At 45.5% G+C, this 22,237-nt stretch overlaps 1 protein-coding gene across 1 annotated transcript; it reads left to right on the top strand.

Moving 5' to 3' along the window:
- The first annotated feature begins 154 nt into the window (after positions 1 to 154).
- nsd3 (nuclear receptor binding SET domain protein 3) lies at positions 155 to 22,105 on the top strand. Its single transcript, XM_030359421.1, is given in 29 exon segments — positions 155 to 574; positions 1,673 to 2,517; positions 2,626 to 2,883; positions 2,980 to 3,142; positions 3,334 to 3,488; positions 3,633 to 4,334; positions 4,761 to 4,932; positions 9,133 to 9,233; positions 9,921 to 9,966; positions 10,055 to 10,185; positions 10,304 to 10,429; positions 10,532 to 10,658; positions 10,789 to 10,989; positions 11,396 to 11,575; positions 12,521 to 12,667; positions 14,195 to 14,351; positions 14,799 to 15,004; positions 15,109 to 15,221; positions 15,581 to 15,727; positions 16,160 to 16,282; positions 16,743 to 16,859; positions 16,945 to 16,995; positions 16,997 to 17,087; positions 17,274 to 17,290; positions 17,292 to 17,380; positions 17,491 to 17,575; positions 17,577 to 17,645; positions 17,647 to 17,695; positions 17,957 to 22,105. Coding segments are annotated over 28 exon segments (5,007 nt in total). The 5' UTR covers positions 155 to 574; positions 1,673 to 1,716; the 3' UTR covers positions 18,340 to 22,105.
- The last annotated feature ends 132 nt before the right edge of the window (positions 22,106 to 22,237 follow it).

The raw sequence follows: 22,237 nt of genomic DNA, 5'->3' as shown, positions 1-22,237 counted from the left end.
TAGGATTGTGGTTAACTATTTCGGTGGTTTATGTTAATCCGTAATGCAGTTTCATCTTCATTAAAAAAAGAAAAGATATTTCACGATAGGTCCTACATAGTTAGTTCGTTTTTTTTTGTTGCTATGCATGCATATTTTAACACTAGTGGCATTTAATTTCGTTTATTAAGAATTACATTTCGACCAAAACCACACATCCCGACGTGTGGTCGGTGGCCCCTCCAGTCGAGCCTGTGCTGATTCGAGACCGACAAGGCCCAAGCCAGGGTGCTTTTGTTACACCGAGGAAGAGGGAGCTGGAATATTTGAAGGGCTACATAGGGGGCGAGAGTTGTACATATTTTCCCCACCGAGGATCTCTGCGAAATGCCAAGCCACCAGATTCAGGAAGAGTCGAGCGGCAGGATTTGGTAGCGACCATACCGTAACCCCCCTCCAGAAAAGCGATAAAGCCAAACGGAGAGGCCTGCGCGCTGTCAATATTCTCCGTTTTTTTGTATTTTTTTTACGGTTCATACAGATTGTACGAGGAAGAGACACCTGGTGTATGTGTTTAGAATGGGACACGCTGAAGGTATTGACACCTTTTTATTTTACTACATCCTGACTCTGTGCGTTTGTGTGTGCCCTGTGTTGCTTTTTGTTCAATGATACACGCGTGACCCAAATGGATGTATTTATCCATCGAGTCGTATTTAGTAACCTTAGCATGTTTAGTCGAACCAGGGATGGAGGTGTTATCACAGCACAGAATTTGATTTAAAGGGGTATAGGCAGCCATATTGGCAACAATATAGCATAGCCAACGTTAGCTTCCTTTCATCTTGTTTGGTCTCGTATTACTATCGAAGATAAATCGCCAACCATTTCGACACGTAACCGAATACACCAGCACCTCATTACCATTTTAAACTCACAAGGACATGGGGAATGTTACTGTGTTTTTTTTGTGGGAAAAACAATCTCGATCATGCATGGTAGCAGTCGGCTAGCCAGTAACATCGCAGTATAAAATCGTTTCTGTGCAACATTCTGACTGGGTTGTTTTTGTACAGTCGCTACAATGATCCAAACATATATTATTGCTTAGTAGTAGTATTATTGCACATGCAGGTAGATAGTGCACTTAGCCGACACCTTTTAGGATATGTTTACATTCCCGTTATTCGATGGAAGGAAGGCGACATGGCAATCTGTTCATAAAGTGCACTCAGATCACATCACGTTTAATTAACTGTTTTGATAGACCAATCACAAGAAGGATATAAATCACATTAGTTTCGTCTTTTAGAAAAAAAACATTGGATAATCTGTAGATGAATGTATGATTGTAATGTATCATACACTGTCTTTCTGCTCAACATATCGTTTATTTTTTGTCAAGACTATTACTAAAATACCCTACTGTTAAAGAAGAGTGATGTGAATGCTGATTTTTTTTTAATGAGGGATATGAAGCAAAACTTATTTTCTTTCTTTCACCACAATGAGTTATCCCTCACTAAGTCACTTTAATGTTTCGCTATCTGATTCCATCATGTTGATAGTGTGATAGGAAATTACCCCGGGACATATTCTTTTAGGAGAAGCTGATCGCAGCATCTTTAAATCCTACCCACCTATTCATTCAATGTCTCTTCACCTCTTAATTGTGCCATTTTATATCTTGCAGGTCCAGTCAGAGAAAAAGACAGTTAAGGATGCAGGAGCACAACAATGGATTTCTCCTTTTCTTTCATGCAAGGGATCATGGGAAATACAATTCAGCAACCCCCTCAACTAATTGACTCAGCCAACATCCGACAGGAGGGCCCCTATGACACCGGTAGTGACCCGGGTGAGGATGGAGGTCCTTCCTATGACGCTGCCCTGGAAGCAGAGTTCTCCTACCCCCCCTCGGCCTCAGAGGACATGCCCCAGGTGTCCAACGGTTACCCCCCTGGCCTGGGCATGTTTGACCCCCAGACCAAGTTCTCCATGTACTCCCAGTTCCCCAATGGCTCAGCCAACGGCTACGGACCCATAAGGGGCTACGGGGAGCACGGCCTCCTGTCAGGGGAGGGCACGGTGCTGCGAGGCCCCGGCCTCCAGGAGAGACCGTTGTCTCCTGTGTCCCCACCGTTGCCCACGCATCATCCGCACCTCCTGCACCACTCCCATCACCCTCACACGCTCCCTTACCACTCCAGCCTCCCGCATCTCCAAGCTCACGCCCATCCACACACCCAGAGCCCCCCACCACACCCGTCACAGCATCATTTGTCCCATACCCCTCACATTATGACTCACACGCTCCCGCCCCCGCCTCCTTTACTCCTGCCTCCCTCCACTCCACCCCCTTCCTTGGTGGACGGCGCCCCGTCATGCCTACCCCACCACACCCCATCGACGGCTCACAGCGGGGTGCTGAAGAAGACCAACTCCCCGGAGATCAAGTTGAAGATCATTAAGACGTATCAGAACGGCAAAGAGCTGTTTGAGTCGGCTCTGTGCGGGGATCTGCTGCAGGAGTTGCAGGTAGCGTGTGCGAGTGGTTTTCAGTCTGCATGCTCTTTTGTATGAGGTAGCATCAAACAGCGACATTTGTCATCTTTCCTGACCCGTTTCTTCCGCTGCCTTCTTCAGGAAGAGACGCAGAAAGACCAGGTGACGCAAATGCAGCGCAGGAATGAGAGGAAGAAGGAGAAGAGGAAAAAGAGTGCCAGGCTGCAGGTACAAGTCAAGGAAGAGGGGTTGGACTTGGACCAGCCCCAGGAAAGTTCCACAGACCAGACAGTGACGGAGACAGAGACCCAGGTCCAGCTCCAGCCAACAGAACCACCCCTGGCTCAGACAGAGAGGCCTCAGAAGACTGTTATCAAAGCTGAGGCAAAGACACTGAAGGCAAGTGTAGCTTAAGAAGCTCATTTATATTTCAATACATGTTAACAAATTAATGAATGTTCATTTTTTTTGTTTTTGTTTAATTCCTCCTATTAGGTTCCAAAGGTCCATCATCCCTCTGTGATTCAAGAAACCGGGTTCTGTAAGGAGTTTGTCATTGGGGATCTGGTCTGGTCCAAGGTGGGCACCTACCCCTGGTGGCCCTGCATGGTCTCCTCGGATCCCCAGATGAAAGTACACACACGCATCAACACCAGAGGTAATGCCACACACATTTTTACACATCTGACGATTCCTTATAACTTCCTTGCACTAGACATCATTGGGACCTTTTGGCCTTCTATATATATACTGTATATCAGATAGGTTCCAGGGAAATGGATGGTACATAGACTGTAAAGCGGTATGTTTGCATCCTGTTGACCTTTCTCTGTGTTGGTTCTGATGCAGGTCACAGGGAGTATCATGTGCAGTTCTTTGGCAGTGTGGCCGAGCGAGCATGGATCCACGAGAAGAGGATAGTCATCTACCAGGGGGAACACCAGTTTGAAGAACTACAAGCCGAGACACTCCGGAAAACCAACAACCTGGCAGAGAAACACAAGGTACAACAGTTACTTATTAATACAGTTATTAATCCTGGTAATAGAAGTGTCATTACAAATGGTGTGAATGAAAACCTAAAGGCCTGACCGATGGTGGCGTATGATAGCCCCTCCCAGTAAGATATGACCCCTATTTCCATGCAGCTGCTGAAGCCCATCCCTCAGAGGGAGCGCGCCCAGTGGGAGGTGGGCGTCGGCCACGCCGAAGACGCCTTCGTCATGACCAAGCAGGAGCGCATCGACAACTACACCTTCATCTACGTCGACCCGGACCCCAACCAGCCCCCGCCCGCCAAGAAGCCCCCCCCTGCCAGACCAGAGAAGCGGACTCAGCGGTCCGCCTCGGCCGTCAAGAAGGAAGAGGCGGGAGTCACGTCGCCCACCAGAGAGCCGCCGCCGCCGCCGCCGCCGTCCCAGCAGCCCCAGCAATCCCATCAGCCCCAGCAGCCACGCCGGCAGCTGCCTCGCCGCCAGTGTAGCATCCAGAACGCCAGCGACGGCACCAACCCCCAGGCCTCGGACGGAGAGAGGGGCGGCAAAAGGGCAGACCCCAGCCCAGCCGGCTCCCAGACCCCAGAGACGGCCTCGGAGGCGGGGATCGGGCCGGAGTCCCCTCCCCCCGTCCGGGCCTGGAAGACTGCGGCGGCCAGGAAGCTGCTGCCGCTCTCCATCACCATGAAGAAGCTCAACGTGGAGATCACCAAGTGTGACTGGCCTCTCCTGCAGAGGAAGGTGGTACCCTCGCCCAAGCGGGAGCGAGAAGAGGAGGAGGAGGAGGAGGAGGAGAAGGAGGAGCGAGTGGAGGGGGAGGTCCGGCAGCCCGACCTGGGATATTGTTCACCGGAGGTGCGTGTGAACGGGGCAAGTTTTTCCTTCTTTTGACGTTTTTTTCATCCCATCCCCCCACAACCCCCCCCCCCCCCCCCCCCCACACACACACACATACACTGCGATCCCTAATTAATCACACAGCTGCATTTATTGACAAACCAACATAATCATATGTTTGATAGACAAAGTGAGTTTTTTGATGCACTTTGAGTCTTTTTTATTTTTTTTATTTTGTGTCACTCAAAGAACGGCCCTATCCTTCACCGTCCCTTCCCCTCCCCCTCAGTTCACATCAATACGAATTTGAGCTCATTTGATTTGAAGTCATCTGATCAGAATAAGAACCGACATAATACCGTCAGACACGACACGACACGATAGGAACGGAATCATTTCCCAAAGGCTTGGCAAGATTTTCTGACGTTCTGGATGTCTCCATAGCAGGACTGTGGTGCTAAACCTGAACCAAGCCCGGAGGAAGAGGAGGAGGAAGAGGCTGAAGAAGCAGAGGAGGACAGGGAGGAGAGGAGGGGCTCCCCTGCCAGTCAGAGGAGTGAGGAGGGAGGTATGCACCCCACCTCATCTCCTGGCTCCCACCACAGCAGTCCACCAGGTATCAAAACCTAAAAGCATTTTGTGTTTGACGTTGATGAAAGTCATACAGGCAGTCCTTGCAGAATTTCTTTTGAAGTCATGTTAGATGTATTATGGGGTAGAAACCAGGGGTAATGTCAATCCTTTGGTTCAAGGAAAACAAATCTGCGTTTTGCAGCTTAAATGAATTTGAAGAAAACTTGTTTTGTGAAATTTGAAACTGATGGAAAAATTATTTATTTTAGGACACTTCTTGCCCGCATAGTATTTGATTTTAGTGGAGCATGATCAAGGAAAGACACACTGGGAGCATTAAACAAGCATCTTCATGAGAGAACGAATGTTCATGGTCACATTGTAGGCACAAACTAAGAATAGAAGGAAAAACTAACCAAAGAGGGGTTATCATAAAAATTAAATGTTTGTTATGAACCAGTTTCTTTATGAACCACCACATTATACGTGATAATATATATAGAATACATTTTTACATGACATTTCCTCCCTTTTAGATCTTAAGATCAACACTTTTGCAGATTGAAAGAAGTCATAATTGGAAAATTAATTGTGTGAACAGTAATGGTCATAAATTAACCCTAAGTAGAGTAGGTCTAAATTATATCTATATATATTTAAAAAATGAAATGTATGATAACTCTAATGTTTTCATTGTGTGTAAATATTTTAGAAACAGACATGTTATAAAACATGTTAACCCGTTATTAACCCTTTTAGCCATGGGGGGGAAAACTAATGCGAAAAAGAAACTAACCTTGAGAGGTGTAACAGAGTTGGTATTGCTAGAGGACTTGAAAAAATGAATACTTACACATTGTAAATAGTACAAATTCTAAATAAAAAAATACATTTAAAATTAGTCGTGTGTGTGTGTGTGTGTGTGTGTGTGTGTGTGTGTGTGTGTGTGTGTGTGTGTGTGTGTGTGTGTGTGTGTGTGTGTGTGTGTGTGTGTGTGTGTGTGTGTGTGTGTGTGTGTGCATATAAGAGAGAGGGAGTGTATGCATGTCTGAGCATCCTGGTAGTAGAGTCCTACTCCAGACGTCCTGTGGTAGTACACCATAGGATATATGGTGTGTTTTCGGTTTTGAAAGCGATATTTTCTCTGACCGTTAACGTAGAGAACCAGGTTGTAGAGGAAAATGTCACATGGTTCTGATGACAAGGGACGTTTTGTGAAATCGTCCGTAGTGATTGGTGGCACATGACCCTTAATGATGACCCCTAAGGGATGTTATGTGCGACGGTACATCCGTTAAGGGGTCATGCATAGGCCGGGTCATCCATGGGCTATGATTCTTCAGTTTCTGTTTGGTCTGTCTGCTGTGGATTTTGGCTGCATGGTTCCGTTTGGCCTCCTGGTCTCTTGGTCTCTCTGATAGGTCTAATCTCTAAAGTCTCTGGATCGTCATGGGTTTTCTACCAGAACCATTTTCGACGCCGTCCTTTGAAACTTTTCAGAAAATGGCATGCACTAAAAAAAAACTGACTTGACAGGGGGGCCATCTATCACCATCCATCTCCTATCTCTCGGAGTACTTACTTCCTCATAGGATGCTCATTAATGCCTGGCTAGATCGATTGTCGTGTGATCATATCATGCAAATCAAACTGCCTCGCAAGCTAGGGGGTCTCCAGGAGTTTCTGTTGTCAGCCATCCAACACTCCCTCTTAGGGCCATTCTGGTCATCAGCCTTTCCCCCGGTCAAAAAGAAAGAGCACAATGAAAGATAGGGAGAGGTGAACCAAGATCAAATTAGATGGATAGTAAGCCCACTCAAAAGTGATCTGTTTTGTCAATGGTGTTTCAAACCGCATGCAAATACAGTACTTAATGCAACTCGACTCAAATCCAACCCACACCCATGCACCATTCCTTTCGTATCGTCTATAATGTAGCAATTACTATCATCATGCATTTAATAGTATGTATGTTAACTGTATGTACATGTTTACAAAGATCTAATGGAGGCAAGTTTATTTTACCTGTTATAGGTTAATATGAGCACGTATCAAACATGTATAACCAATCCAAAAATGTCAAAAAGGGTTATATCTTTTCAAATAGAGTTCCCCCAACATAACATTGCACTATAGGATGACATCAACCAACAATGTCAGCAACGTTGACAGGATCCTCATTGGGATTGATCAGCACCTGTCAACTGTTAATTCATACTGAATATATTGAGATTGAATTCCACTATATTAAGACATGTCTAAACTCAAATTGAATCAATCATAATCATGACCGCTACCTGGCAACACATACAGTCTTAAGAGTATGCATCTAATTCAAATGTATTTAACCAGTTATACCTCGAGCTAACCAAACAGTTAAGGCACCAAATCAGCCAGCTAAAGAAAATGAAAATGTAGCAAAACAACATGGAAACACAGCATGGAAGGAAAGTTCTGCAAAATATATAAAACTGAACAATGTTTGGAAACTGAGTCATGTTACCGGTATTCAATTTGATCTCATCCATTTCTTTGCTTTCTATACCCTCTTTTCTGAGACGTTATTCCTCTAACATTTAAGTTTTTACCACTCCTGCACTTTTCTCCTAAAAAAAATAAGTTTGTAAAATTACACAAAATAATGTAAGTGGATTTTAATCCCCCCCCCCTTTTTTTTTTTTTAAAACCACCTGTTTACAATCAGCACAACAGTGACAAGGAAATACAAATTTCAGACAACTTTCAAAGCTAAAAGTATAGCGCATATGCCTCAAAAAGATTATATTCTGACCTGTATGACTGGTCTCTCTCAGAGAGGCTGAAAACTCTTACCACGGTCATTGTATCTTATCCACTAGACCTTTTGCTAATGTTCTCCTGCCCTTAATCAGAGTTGATCATCTCATCCTTGTAAATCACAATGCATCAGGGGTTTGTCTTGTCAGTTTCAAACACTCCGAGTATACATGGTGGTGAGAAAATCGATTCATTGGCCGAAGCATTTCATAGCGCGGTACGATAGGTGGCGCTGTACCCATTTCAACTAGTGGTAATAGAGCCACTGGTTGACCTCTTTACGTCACTACCAACAACAAACTCAGGCGGCCTTTGAGAAAGAGGTTTTCAGTAGACGGCTGTCAGTCCATTTCGGGTCCATGTCATTTCTCCGACGCTCCATTGTTCCGACCTCCCAGTCGTATGCAGACTCCTCCGGCGGTGGCGGAGCAGCTCCTCCGGGAGCCCGCATTCGGCAACAAACCCTTTCTCCTCCATGTCGCGTTTCAATCTGGACTTCAGAGAGTCAAAGCAAAAGTTCCTTTCCCCCAATTCCTTCTCCACCATGGCCGTGATAACCCCCACCACGAGTCTTTAGGCCTACTTGTTTCTGAAGTACCAGAGTCGGAGAACCCGACACAGTCTTTAAGATTCAGAATGTCAGAAAAGAAAAAAAATGAAATCGAGGTGTTACACCTTTCCTGCTGTCGTCTCCCAGACTGTAGTCGAAGAGTACAGGAGAGACGTTCCCTCCAGGGTCGATGTTCTCTCGGGGGTGACACCCTTCACTTTGACCGGCACTTGGTCTGCTTATAGGTCGGAATTAAGCGGCCACCGATTATTGACAGGCTGGGTACTTAATTCGTAGTTCAACTAACTTAACAGTACACGTTTGCACGGACACAACCAGACTCGTTCATTCACTAAACTAACCCAAGCAACCGCTCGCTCTCCTCGCTCATCCACTCACTCGCTGAAGTCACTCACGCACACACACTGACATTCTTGCGCACACACATACGCTACTCTCGTAACAGAAGCTGGCATGTACTGAATGCATGCTGATGATACAGTTCTTATAGGGGCTAAATCCGATTCCAATCGAATTGACCGTATGCATGCACACTTAATGCGAGTATCAATCGAATAATCTAGGGGTCTTAATCCGACTATGAGTAAACCGATTCAATTCGATTTTAGTCGGACTAAGGTGTATACATGCGTCTTAATAATTATATCACATCATCATCGGACTAAGCCAATATTTCGATTTTCTCCCCATAACGACAAGTCATTTCGTGATTATGTAGAAAATAGGTATAAAGTAAGGACAAAAAAACATTTGTGATAACTTTGTTAGGTTTAAAATGTTCAACCACAGAAACCGAGCGTGCTCTCAAGGGAGACACACAGGGAAGTGTTCAGATATTGATGAGGAGCCTTCTGTTTCACGTAGTTCTCTTTTTAGGTTCTCAAGAGAGGAAGCAGCAACGACGCTCCATCCGGAGCCGGTCGGAGTCGGAGCGGGGCGGGGATCCGGTCCCAAAGAAGAAAACCAAAAAGGAACAGGTACCAATACTTCAATGTTGTTCCAATACATACCGGAGGAACTATGAATATGGATCATAGTGAATCTTCAAAGCCAGTCTGAGCTAGCATTTGCCTTGGCGCTCCCACTTTTAGTTGGATATTGTGTATTGCTTATGCTTGTATGATGATTTATTTGTTTTCACTCAAATTATTTATAAACATGAAAATCAAAAGCAAGGGTAGGGGCAATGGGTTATTTCATTGCTATTGAACTTCAAATGCAACCCTGAAAATGACTGAATCAACATTGTGGATGTGTGTGCATCTACTTAGGCCACATTTTTATTGCAATATTGACTGGATTTATCAGGTATCTTTAGCCTGAATGTGAGCAGCATTAGCATGCAAAAGTTGTCATCTGTTATAAGAAAGTTCCCTAGACATAATTATGTCTGGGGAAACTGATTGAAAGCCACATTGATAGCCTATCGCAAGGGGGAAAACTTCAGAGAAAAGAACAAATATAGATAGATTAATGTAAAAAAACAAATTCCTTTCTATGAATACCTTTTCAGAAATCCTTTTGTTAATTACAGATGTATATACAAGGATTTATATACTCTATGACATCAAATAATTGTTCAAGACCACAAGAAACCCATGCTCAACTCACTACCACTGCAGCAACATTGAAATCAAAATGTCTGCCTTTTCCACTAATCACAGGCTGAGCTTGCCCCCGAGACTACTTTGAGAACGGGTTCCCAAAAAGGTAGGTAACACATGCATTTCGTATAGACAGCTGTGCTGCTGTTGTCACCGTTTTGCATAATCCTCCAACGTTTCGTGCGATATACCAGGAGCCAGTGAGATCTCAGACGCCTGCAAGCCTTTGAAGAAGCGGAGCAGGGCCTCCACAGACGTGGAGATGGCTTCGTCTCAGTACAGAGACACCTCGGACTCGGACTCCAGAGGCCTCAACGATCCCCAGGTGGGTGTCACCATGCGATTTGAAAATCCTCTCCAACGGGTTCTAACTGTAAAGCTGATGAATGAAATAAAATAAAAAAACGCTTCCTCACACACTGATCTCTCACGGCGTCCCCCAGGGCTTGTTCGGGAAGGGCCTGGACAGTCCCGCAGCGGCAGACGCAGATGCATCTGACACGCAGTCCGTGGATTCTAACATGTCCCAGCAGACCAGCACTTCGGGGAAGAAGGACACTGTGTGCCAGGTGAGCTGATTGCTGTTAGTTTGTGTGCCTGTTGTTCCTGAGTGCAAGTGTATGCAGAGCAAATGTGTCATTACCTTGGTATGTGTGTGTGTGTTTGTGTAGATTTGTGAGGTGTTTGGCGAGGGTTTGGTGGTCTGCGAGGGAGACTGCAGCAGACATTTTCACCTCGAGTGTCTTGGCCTGACCGCCCTAGTGGACAACAAGTTCACCTGCTCGGAGTGCAAGAACGGTGAGAGAACCCGACCCCCTGTTTTCTTCTTCCTCTCAAACCATGGTGCGGTGCCCCCGCGCAATCCGAAACACCTCCGTGCTCCTCTTTATCTCTCCTCCTCCGTCTTCTTGTTATCTCTCCCCTCTAGGTAATCATTCGTGCTTTAGCTGTAAGATGTCGGGACAGGAAGTGACCCGCTGCTCCATGCCGGGATGCGGCTGCTTCTACCACAAGGAGTGTGTGTGGAAACTCCCCGGCGCCACCGCCGTCGCGGGGGGGGGATTCTGCTGCCCGCAGCACACCTGCTTCACCTGTTGCCTGGAGAGAGACCTGGAGAAAGCCAGCAAAGGTACTGAGGCAACGCTTAGCAACCACAGGGGGGGATGTCAACAAGAATCTATAAATTAGGCCTAAACAGCGGATGTACGATACAATTAGAGCCACAATATGCAGCACTTGCGTAACGTGCATGTGAAGCGAAAAACACATTGAGTCGAACGGTTATGGCGACTTTATGTCACCCTTTCTTTCTTCAGAAACTGAAGAGTTTGAAAGCAGTCTGCCCTGCAATGCAATCAGCAGGCGAGAAGGATGCTCTATAATGGGATAGATGCATTCATTCTGATTGGGTAGGATGGTGTATCATTGGAGAGCAGAGCTTGATGGTACTCCATTGTTGGTGATGATGAAGATGATGATGACGATGATGACGATGACGATGATTTTGACGATGATGATGAACCCCCTCCCTCCAGGGCGCATGATGCGCTGCCTCCGCTGTCCGGTGGCGTACCACGCGGGCGACGGCTGTGTGGCGGCCGGCAGCGTGGGCCTCACCCACCACCTCATGATCTGCAGCGGGCACGCCGCCACCAAGAGGAACGGCCTGCCCTCCTCCCCCGTCAACGTGGGCTGGTGTTTCCTGTGCGCCCGAGGTAATCCACGCAACGCACGCCACCACGCCACGGGGGAAAGGCGAACGCCAGCTCCCCCCCCTCCCTCCCCCCCCCCCCCCCCCCCCCCCTCTCTCTACCTCGCACACAAATACTTTCGATTGGATAATCTGGTGTACTGAAATGGAGCAGGGATTAAAGGGGTGTTGGTGGGACGACACTACTCCTCATACCAGTTATCCCGCTGGTCAGAGTTGTAATGTCCTCGGGAGGGGCTTTTACTCTACTGTTAATTGGTTTTCTGTGAAGGATGAAGGAGCCCAAAAAGTTATTCAAGCATCGCGGTCGTCTATCGATACAGCAACTAGTTGCAATCCCTTTGCGCCACTTCATAAGCGATGGATAAGTAAATCCATTGAGAGCTTCCTTATATTTCATTGTGTATATATCTCTCTATATATATATACATGTATATATGATCACATTGTATGTATAACGCCATATGTTACCCGTTACAAGCATTGTTGTTGTGTAATGTAACGTTTGTGTTCCATCGTGCTACTCACGATAAGGATGATCGGAGGGCCCAATTTGAATAGCCCGCGAATCGCTGATCTTAACTGGGTCTGTTGTTGTCCTGACAACGATCTGAGCAATGTAAAACAGGAAAAGAATAGATTTCTGTTTATTTAGTTTTAGTTGTGCAACGTCTGTTCGGACGAGTGCACGTATAGGCCACTGTGTACGTATGTATGCATGTATGTTTAGTTGAACCCATTAGGGAGAATTTACTTGTTTTTAATCTAACAATGAGTGTGAGTGTTTGTGTTTATCTCTCTCTTCCTCTCTCTCTCTCTCCCTCCCTCTCTCTCTCTCTCTCTCTCTCTCTCTCACTCTCTCTCCCCTCCATCTATCCTGTGCAATCTTGGTTACCATAGTTAAATTTACTTCAGCTCACTCCCATCTCTTCCTGTGTGTCTTGTGTAGGGCTGTTAGTGCAGGACCTTACTGACAACATATTAAGTTCATATGCCTATAAGTCCCACTACCTTCTGACTGAGTCAAATCGTGCTGAGTTGAAATTACCTATGATTCCCTCTCCTTCGTCAGCTACCAAAAAGAATGTTGGGAAAGGTAACGGAACACTTTTTTTCCTTTTCTCCTTCTTTTCCCACTGGTTTGTGTTGTGCTCGTGCCTGCTCACACGTTTTCGTTTGGTTTTAATTTACCCTTTTGTTGCATCTTTCATATCAATGCCTTGAGGTGCCTCGTCCATGAACTATCTGGGTACGCTGCGGCTCGCTCCTAACACAAAAGCGTTGCAAAATAACATTAGGCTAATTTTCCCCTTGACCTCTAACCCATGTGTTATATAACCTTGTGCTTGAGTTTGGTTCTGCTGTGGGGTGCTTATGACTTAATGAAGAGGGGAATATGGGAATACATGCTGGCTTGTGGTGGTGGTGCATTTGGAAGGATGGTTTTTATTTCAACCTTTTGTGGCAACCCTTTATCCACCACGTTCTTTATTCTTAGGAATAGATTACTTTTAGAAATGTATACTATTGAAATTTTAAGTTTTTTTGTAAAGGTATTTTTTATGATTATACGAGGCCGGTATTTCATTCATTCATTGTAGATATATTTAGATTTGATATGGTGCATTATTGGTGCAACAACTTATGTAAACATATTAAGCGGTTACATTGGAAGTACTAGAGCACGACTGCTTACTTATTTTTAGACTATAAGAGCAATGTCTTGGCCAGCGGCCTGCTTTGTGGCATTGTTGAGACTGATTGCAGGTATAACTGGTCCTCTCTTTGGTTCGTGGGGCCAGTCGCTGCAGGAGGGATGCTACTTTGCTGCTTCTGCCATGCTTACATTGAAAGGGTCTTGCCTCAATCCTGTCTGTAATGCTGACTGCAAATAGGCCTAGGGAATATCTTGGTTCCGTCCATGTCTTTAAGCCACGACCTCTCTTGGATGGAATACACTACCTGTTCACAACCAAAATCTGTGAAATCAACATTCACTCCCTCAAAATGTCAATTAGTGAAATTGAAACATCCATTGTTGCAAATTCAGTTCTTAATAAAAATGGAGAATGACTTTTTGGAGTAATGGAGATTGTTTGAAATGTGATTCCATGCAAGCCGGTCAACGCAAGGTCTATGTCGCTGGTTTATGGGAAAAGCTGCTTTACTGTGCTGCATGGCAGCTTTTTCCAAAATGCTTATTTTGAACATAACTCTAATGATTCGTGGTTAACCTGCTTCAATCCTGTTCTATTGCATGTACTGACGGTTGAACGGTATTGGTACATGACTCTGAATCACATTTGGTTGTTTTTCAATATAGTCTGCCTCACAAAAACAAAAACATCAGGTTTTCTTTGTTCCTTTTTGCACTTTTTATTCAATTAACTATTTGTTTTAAATTGCTAAATTCTTTAACTGTAGATTATAATGGCGTGTTTACAAAACATCCTTAATTTGTGATAATTTTTTATTGATCTTTTTATCATTTTAATTAAAACACAACGTAGGCATGTCTACAAATGAGATTCAGAGTATGACCATGTTTTAAAGGTTCAGGGGCTAATCCCATGCTACCTCTCTCTTTGGACACTCATTTCCAACAATGCACCTACACATGCAGGAGGCAAGCTGCTGTGCTGCGACTCTTGCCCCGCCTCCTTTCACCCCGAGTGTCTGGAGGTGGAGATGCCCGAGGGGGCGTGGTCTTGCAGCGACTGTCGAGCGGGGAAGAAGCCGCGTTACAAACAGATCGTCTGGGTCAAGCTGGGGAACTACAGGTAAGCTACAAATAGATTGTTTGGGTCAGGTGAGCTGGAGTTGGAAAAACAGAGACGGATGTCTCACACTTTATTCAAATTTGCGAAATTGCAGATGTAATAGCCTTCAGATTGCACAAAATTCAATTTTTATAAAGAAAGAACAAGTGGTCAATGATTTGATTTGTGTGCCCTTCTCCTTGGTGTATCCCTGTTGGACCCCCTAGTTGATCAGTGGACCAGATGCCTTAGGCATGCAGGAATTCACTTTCAACAGCCAATTCTAGAATCATGTTCCAAGATGTGCCGTGACCAGAAAAATCGGAGAAAAGTCTACTGTGCCACAGGAGTCTCTGATTCTACGTGATTCTCCTGTACCATTCTTCTTCCCCTTCTAATGTCTTCATCTGAGTTTCCTCAGGCAACATGACTTCTCCATTGTGATGTTTCTCTGCCTCTCGGCTGCAGGTGGTGGCCAGCGGAAATCTGCAACCCTCGCCTGGTTGCCGTCCAACATCCCAGAGCCTCCGCCACGACATCGGCGGACTTCCCCGTCTTCTTCTTCGGTTCACATGACTACTACTGGATCAACCAAGGGCGCGTCTTCCCTTACGTGGAGAACGACAAGAACTTTGCTACGGGCCAGATCAACGTCAACAAAACCTTCAAGAAAGGTATTCGGAGCACGACCGGCCGCGACGTGGACCTGCACTCTGGTCACTGTTTGGGTGAATGCGCGGGCCTGGGTCTGTGTTTGAGACGGTTTGCCTCGTTTCAGCACTGGAAGAGGCGGCCCGGCGTTTCCAGGAGCTCAGGGCCCAGAGGGAGAGCAGGGAGGCCCTGGAGCAGGAACGCAACTCGCGCAAACCTCCGCCCTACAAATTAATCAAGGTAACGCCACCTCTGTGTATTGTCATGGCAGTTTCAGTCGTCAAACCCTTGATCACTGATACTGTCTCAAAAGGCTTCCCAAGCATGCAGCCTAAGACACCCTCCCTATCCCTAAGCCCTCCGAAGGGATTTCCTTCTAATTTATTATTAAACGGCCACATCCTGTAAGTTTATCATAGTACTAGAGCTTAGAACACTTTTATAGATCTCTATATATTGGGAGACATTATATAGTTGCTATGATGCGATGATGAGCGCTTAAATCCAGCCGCTTTTACGCTGGTGGCAGAACGGCAGAGCAACCACCCCGCCACTATGATGACGCCTAATGTTTTTGTTGTCGTTTCCCCCCGTTGCAGTCCAACAAGCCCATGGGGAAAGTGCAAGTGCACCTGGCCGACCTCTCGGAAATCCCACGATGCAACTGCAAGCCTGCAGACGAGCATCCATGCAACCTGGACTCCCAATGCCTCAACCGCATGCTGCAGTACGAGTGCCATCCCCAGGTCTGTCTGCTTCTGGCTGCCATGGGCACTTCCCGGGTCCATCTCGGTTCTAAACACTATCTGAACGGGGGGAACTGAATGCGGAATGTGGCTTTCAGTTCCTCCACCTACCTCACGTTTCGGACCAAGGTAGCCCCGATGTGAATGAGGCCCATTATGCGTCTGGTGTTTCTACCCTTCAATGACATCTTCGGTGTGACTTGCTCCCCGATGAATGATGGGAAGATCGGCCTTCCAGGTGGTTGAGTTTCCACTGGGTAGGACTAGTATGGTTGATCTATCTATACATTTACGCTTTAATCTAGCAGTGCCAAACGAGAGATATGACTCAAACATGTTGCTTACTGCTGGCTTAGCATCACGTTTAAGGAGCCTCGCTACATCGCAGCTTTACTAATGCTTTTTTTTGGTTGTCTCTCCTCTGATTAACAGGTGTGTCCAGCCGGGGAGAACTGTGAGAACCAGTGCTTCTCAAAGCACCTGTGTGCCGAGACGGAGCTGTTTAAGACAGACGGCCGCGGCTGGGGGCTGCGGACCACCCAGGCTCTCAGGAAGGTGAGCCTCCACCCAGTCCTCACACTGATCCTGTCCCCCCCAGCTTGAGTCTCCTAGACTTCTTCTTGTTCTCCTGGCCTCAGACTCCCAGACTTTATCTTGTCCATCAGGGATGGGGGAACAAAATGGTGGCAATATGCATTATTTAAAATGTTCATGCTTAAATGTGTCACGGCTGTTTAATGAAGGGTTAATTTCGAGCTGTTCATTTTATTGTTTTTTTTTGCAATGGGATAACCGGGAGAATGTGTGCTATGCTTTGCGTGTCGTTAATATTTTCCAATTCAGTCGTAATCTGGGGTTATGTAGATGGGTTTCTTTTCAGATTATTCATTCCTATTGCAATACCAAATTCAACTCTATTTGAAGTCTTAGCCCATTTCTTGTCAAAGTTTGTTAAATGTTCAGAAATCCGGGCGGAATTTACATTGAACCAGAAAACGTTTTTTATCTTCCCCAGGGTGACTTTGTGACAGAATACGTTGGCGAGGTGATAGACGCGGAGGAGTGCCAGCAACGAATCAAACACGCCCATGAAAACCACGTCACCGACTTCTACATGCTCACTCTCACGAAGGTAACCTCCTGCCGCAGACGACCCAGTTCTATGAGAATATGTCCCCCCGTTGCTCTGCTAAGAGTCCTCGATTCCTTCCACCCAGGATCGCGTCATCGATGCAGGGCCCAGAGGGAACTCCTCCCGCTTTGTGAACCCACAGCTGCAGCCCCAACTGTGAGACCCAGAAGTGGACCGTCAACGGGGACGTGTGCATAGGGATCTTCACCCTCTGCGACATTGAAGCAGGTGAGATAGTGGAGCTTTGATCACCGTTTAAAACAGGAAAAAACAATCAGAATGTGGCTTATCTTCAGTCTGGTGAAGTCACCTAATGTGTATTTCACAAACGCAATCAAGTACACACACTGATTGACTGACTATTCAAACCCAAGTCCTGATTTAAACGAAGATTTCTCAACCTTCCTCCCTCAGGCACGGAGCTGACGTTCAAACTACAACATGTACTGTGTGGGCAACCGAAGAACCTCCTGCCACTGCGGTGCCGACAACTGCTCCGGGTTCCTCGGGGTCCAGCCACGGTGGGGGGGGGGAGCGGAGCGCCACACCACACGGTTCATTCCCAGCGGCAGTAGCCGGCCGTCCAGCCTGATGTTTAACCCTGTTCGACCGGCCTCATGTCTCCCCAGAGCGCTGTGGTCATGGAGAAGGAGGAGAAGGCCCGCAACGCCAAGCTGAAGCCCAAGAGGCGGCGGCTGCTGCCAGAGGGCAAGCACCACCCACGAGTACTTCTGCTTCTGCTGCGGCGACGGCGGCGAGCTGGTCATGTGCGACCGGAAGGACTGCCCCCAAAGCGTACCACCTCCTGTGTCTGAACCTCAACAAGCCTCCTTATGGTAACGGAAAAGCGTTCTGTACACAGTTTGTGTTGGTAGGTGAAGTGGCCCGTGATGGGTCTTCCTGAATACAGTACACCAAAAGTCTCAGTGAAGATCAGCAGGGCGATTTTTGGTGTGTGTGTGTGCTGATTCCGAGAAATCTAGGATTTTATGATTTCTCTGCCTTTTCGTTAATCAATAGCTCTTAATCTCTCGTTTCTCTTACATTCTCTCTCTCTCGCTCTCGCTCTCGCTCTCGCTCTCGCTCTCTCTGGGCAGGTCGCTGGGAGTGCCCGTGGCACGACTGCAGCGTGTGCGGAAGCCCCGCCTCCTCCCTCTGTGACTTCTGCCCCCGCTCCTTCTGCGGCGACCACGAGGCGGGGGCCCTCACCCCCTCCTCCCTGGACGGGCGGCCCTGCTGCTCCAATCACAACCCCTCCAGCCCCCTGGGCTCTGAGCCCGCCTCCGCCCAGCCCTCCAGCCCCAGCCTGAGCCCCGTCCGGGTAAAGGAGGAACCTCCAGGCGAGGAGGAGGAGGAGGAGTTGGAGGAGGAGGAGGAGGAGGAGGAGGAGGAAGAAGAGGTGGAGGAAGTGGAGGAGGAGGAAGAAGAGGAGGAGGAGGACGAAGAGGAGGAGGAGTCGAGCCTGCTGGCTGCAGAGTGACATTGCAGTCCCACCCATACCTCAATATCCCCGGTTGTCCCCTGCACGCCTGGTGGTAGGGGCCTCATGGGGCCCCCTGCAGCCTCCATCTGCTGATGAGGCTACAGGGGGTGCAGTTCTCTGTGACCAGTACCACAGCCACCGAGCAGAGGTGAGAAAGGTCGGAGGGGGGTACTACACCGCACCTCTGTTGGTAGGAGTTGATGCATCGTCGTCATCTTCATCATCCTCATTTAAGGGGAGCGGGTTGCCGTTTGACCCTGGACAGTCCCTCCATGTCCGGCACACGGCCCAAACCAACAACTACTTCTACCTTCTTATGTTAGTCGTTTTACCTTTTTTGTTTTTCTCAGCGGTGGGCATTTTAGGTGTTATTACGTTGTCGGCAGCCGTCCCTTTGAAGAAGAGAGCGATGAGGGGCAAAGGTTGGTGGATTTGTTGTTCCTTCTTTCGTCCCCTGTTTACTCGCTGTGAGTGGTGGTCACTGCACACTGGTGGACCCCGGAGACCACGCGGAGACCCCCAGTCAACACTCCCACGGGTCATGGCTTCAGCTCATTCTGTACATCTCTTCTTTAAAAAGAAAAAAAAAAAGGAGGGCCAAATGACACTCGTGCAATTTATCAGGACCACACTACATTCCAACCTTCCTTAAGACATGGTTTTAATATACTTATGAGTAAATTGACTAATTATATATACAGTATATATGTTTGTTAATGTTTACAGACAGATTCTCTCACTCCAATCTTGGCGAGTGGTGTATTATGTTTGTTTGTTTGTTTCGGTGTTAAACATTACGCAGACCTCCTTGTGGAATTTAGTCCTAAATACGGTGAATTATAATGGTATATCGTGTCATGGAATCAAATTGCAAAAAGTACTTGTGATTTATTTTCATATCGCCAGTATCACTCACCATTGTGAACATAAATTGCTGGCTCCGAGCAGCAGAGAGTCAAACCGCCAGCAGACAGAGTAAGGACCAAGTCGTGTCCGATTTCACCTTCTTTTCCTATTCAGACGATGGACAGAGGGGGTACGGGTTGTGATCACTGGTGCTGTTTTAAGTATTGTACATCAGCCTTAAGGTTTGACTTTGGGCTGTGATAACTACTGCCCGGACGCAGTTCATTTTTAGTATTGTCGTGTACTGTGGCCACTGATGCTTTTTGTTAGTTTTTTTCCTTTCTTCGTTTTTTTTTGCCAAACCTTCCTGAAGCACTTTCACTCGGCTTATCGCTACACAATTTTTAGGTAGGTCATGCATCTACAGAAGTGTATATAAACAAACATATGACGTGTAAATGTTAAAAAAAAAAAAAAAAAAAACACAAAAAGAAAAAACAATACCTCCGCTTCTGTAGTGACGTTGAAACTGTGTTGTGACTCCATTCTCTTGGTCGTTATCAAGCGCGTGCTCGTCAGGTCCCGGTGATCAGAAATGGGTCCCAACCCTGATGTTGACATTAATTGGATACTGCCAGCCTAGCTACGCAGCCTGTTTTTATAAGACAGCGCGGGCGGACTCGAGTGAGACGTTCGGCGCAGATGAATCCCATATATCACTGTCTCCCTTGGTGGGATGTGTTATTCTCATAGTCCATGAGTGCATTCTCCCAGCTAAATTTGTTGTTTTTCTATCGAGTAGGAGACATGATGTTATACAGCAGTTCATTATATTGTACAAAATAAATCACAAACATATGTACAGTGTTTTTAATGGTTCATTTGTCAAATCCATGTTTGTCATTTTTAGCACATCATTGCTTTTATCGGTCAGCTTTTGGTTTCAAACTGAAGTGTTATTCCCTTGCCACAAAGTTCTTGTAAAAATAAGACTGAATTAAATGGGGGGGGGGGAAATAGGTTAAAAAAAAATGTCATCACTTGCTATATATGTTTTTACATGTGATGTTCCCCTTTCGGTCATAGCAGCCACTTATGAAACTGTAACATGAGTTACCTGACAGTGCCCCTATTTCGGAGTGGGTTCAGCCATAACAAGCCTTTTCAAAATCTGCCCTGCCCTGTGTCTAGGCCCAATACTGCTTGTGATTTCTTTATGGTATGTGATTATTTGTGTTAAGTTTTTAGATTTTGCTCCCAAACCAATCGGTATCAACCATTCAGCGCTAGAGGGTTGAGTGGGGTCAGTCTCTTGTTATATATTTTACAATACATATATATAAATATATTTTACTTTTTTTTCTTCACTAGTTGAATGCATACATGAAAGTACTGTGTGTATAACATTGAACGTCTAAACCAACTTCTTTTTTGTTTTTTGTAAAGAATCATTCAGCTAGCTCAAGTTGGCGTTCTGAGAATGGTGGTATATTCCTTTTGTGGATAATAAGTGGATTTTGGAAGTAGGACAATCCATCTTCTGCTGTAGTATATACAGGACATGCTCAAATAGGTGCAACACCTTAGCAACTTTAAATATCCCAGCAGTGCAAAATTCCCAAACAAAAATTACCTTTCCTCTTTATTTGACAATAACATTTTGTATTTATTATCTTTTTTACATGTAAATAAACATGTATACATTCCACAGAATCAAACCTTGAAAGACCTGTAAGAGTTTTTGGGTGGAGAATAACAAGTAAGAAGTTTTGGAATGATATAACGTAAAATAATGTTTTGATTTGCCCTTATGTTAAAACACTTTCACTCCATATCAAACTGTATTCCATTGACACAAATATTACACAATTCCTATTCTTTATTTTTATATTCGTTGGACTTTTGTTTTTCAACTTTGTAGAAAAATTCTGAACAACGGTTCTTACTGTTGCACCTCCAAACCACTTGAATATATTTGTGTGTTGACATTTTTGTTTTGCCCCTCACAACTGTTACAGCATTTACATTTCGTATGCCTAAATGGTGCATTGCAGTGTTAAAGCATTATTTGATATTTTTGCTATCAAAAGTACATTTGAGTTAAGTGAGTCGATTACCGTGTTGTGGCCACATTCTTCAAGAGAAAAGCATGTTCTCATGGAAGGGTACGTTTTATTTTTATTATGTCTTGAATATTGCCATTTTCTGCCAACTCAATTGAAGAGAACATAGCCCTTATGTCTTAATTGTATGTTTCTGTTTATTGTGACGTCTTACTTTTCTTTTTGTGCAATTTTGCTGGTTGCCATAAAAATGTGGATTGACATGTCCTTTAGAGGAAAATAAGTCGGATGAAATAATAATTAATAAGAACACACCTTCTTTTTTTACATTAGAATTGCTTAAAGTCATTCTTACTGGGGTCATGTCACTCTGTGTTTTGAGTCAAGTTTATTTGTACAGGAATTGCAGTCGTAAAGGCTTCAGTGGCCTCCACTCAGTTGCATTACCTTGTCCTTAAGCCCTCACAGGGGGACGGAAAACCAAGTTGGAAAAGGAAGAAATGTTGAGAAGGGATGCAAAGCAGGGATTCCTTTCATCATTCAAATGTTGATTTACACAAATAACAAACTTTCTTACCGTTCCATCTGTGTTACTGCATATTGCATATTAGTGAAGATTTGTAAATAGCATACTTTGCATTGAACTTGCATAGGATCATGTTACTGTGCTGTGCTATTGCCTGTACAATTCTGCTTCTAAATGTGTGTGACTGTTGGGACAACCTTTTGTACATGACTGTCTTTTTATTTGAGAATATTGATTCCGTTTTTCCATTCTAAAGTTGGATTTGAGGAGTTCAGACATGCCTGAAGTTTGACTTTAATAAAGCTATACTCTGTCTAAGTGAAACCCATTTTTGTACAGTTTTTTTTTTTTATTCCTTATCTAGAATATCAACCAAGAAGGTCACACAGAAAATTGATCAACACGATAATATACTTATTAAAATGTCTAAATAACAAATAAAATAACTATCAGATATGGC

The sequence above is a fragment of the Gadus morhua genome, chromosome 6, assembly GCF_902167405.1.
Source record: "Gadus morhua chromosome 6, gadMor3.0, whole genome shotgun sequence".
In the NCBI taxonomy this organism is placed as follows: Eukaryota; Metazoa; Chordata; class Actinopteri; order Gadiformes; family Gadidae; genus Gadus; species Gadus morhua.
This window is presented reverse-complemented; position numbering and strand designations above follow the sequence as displayed.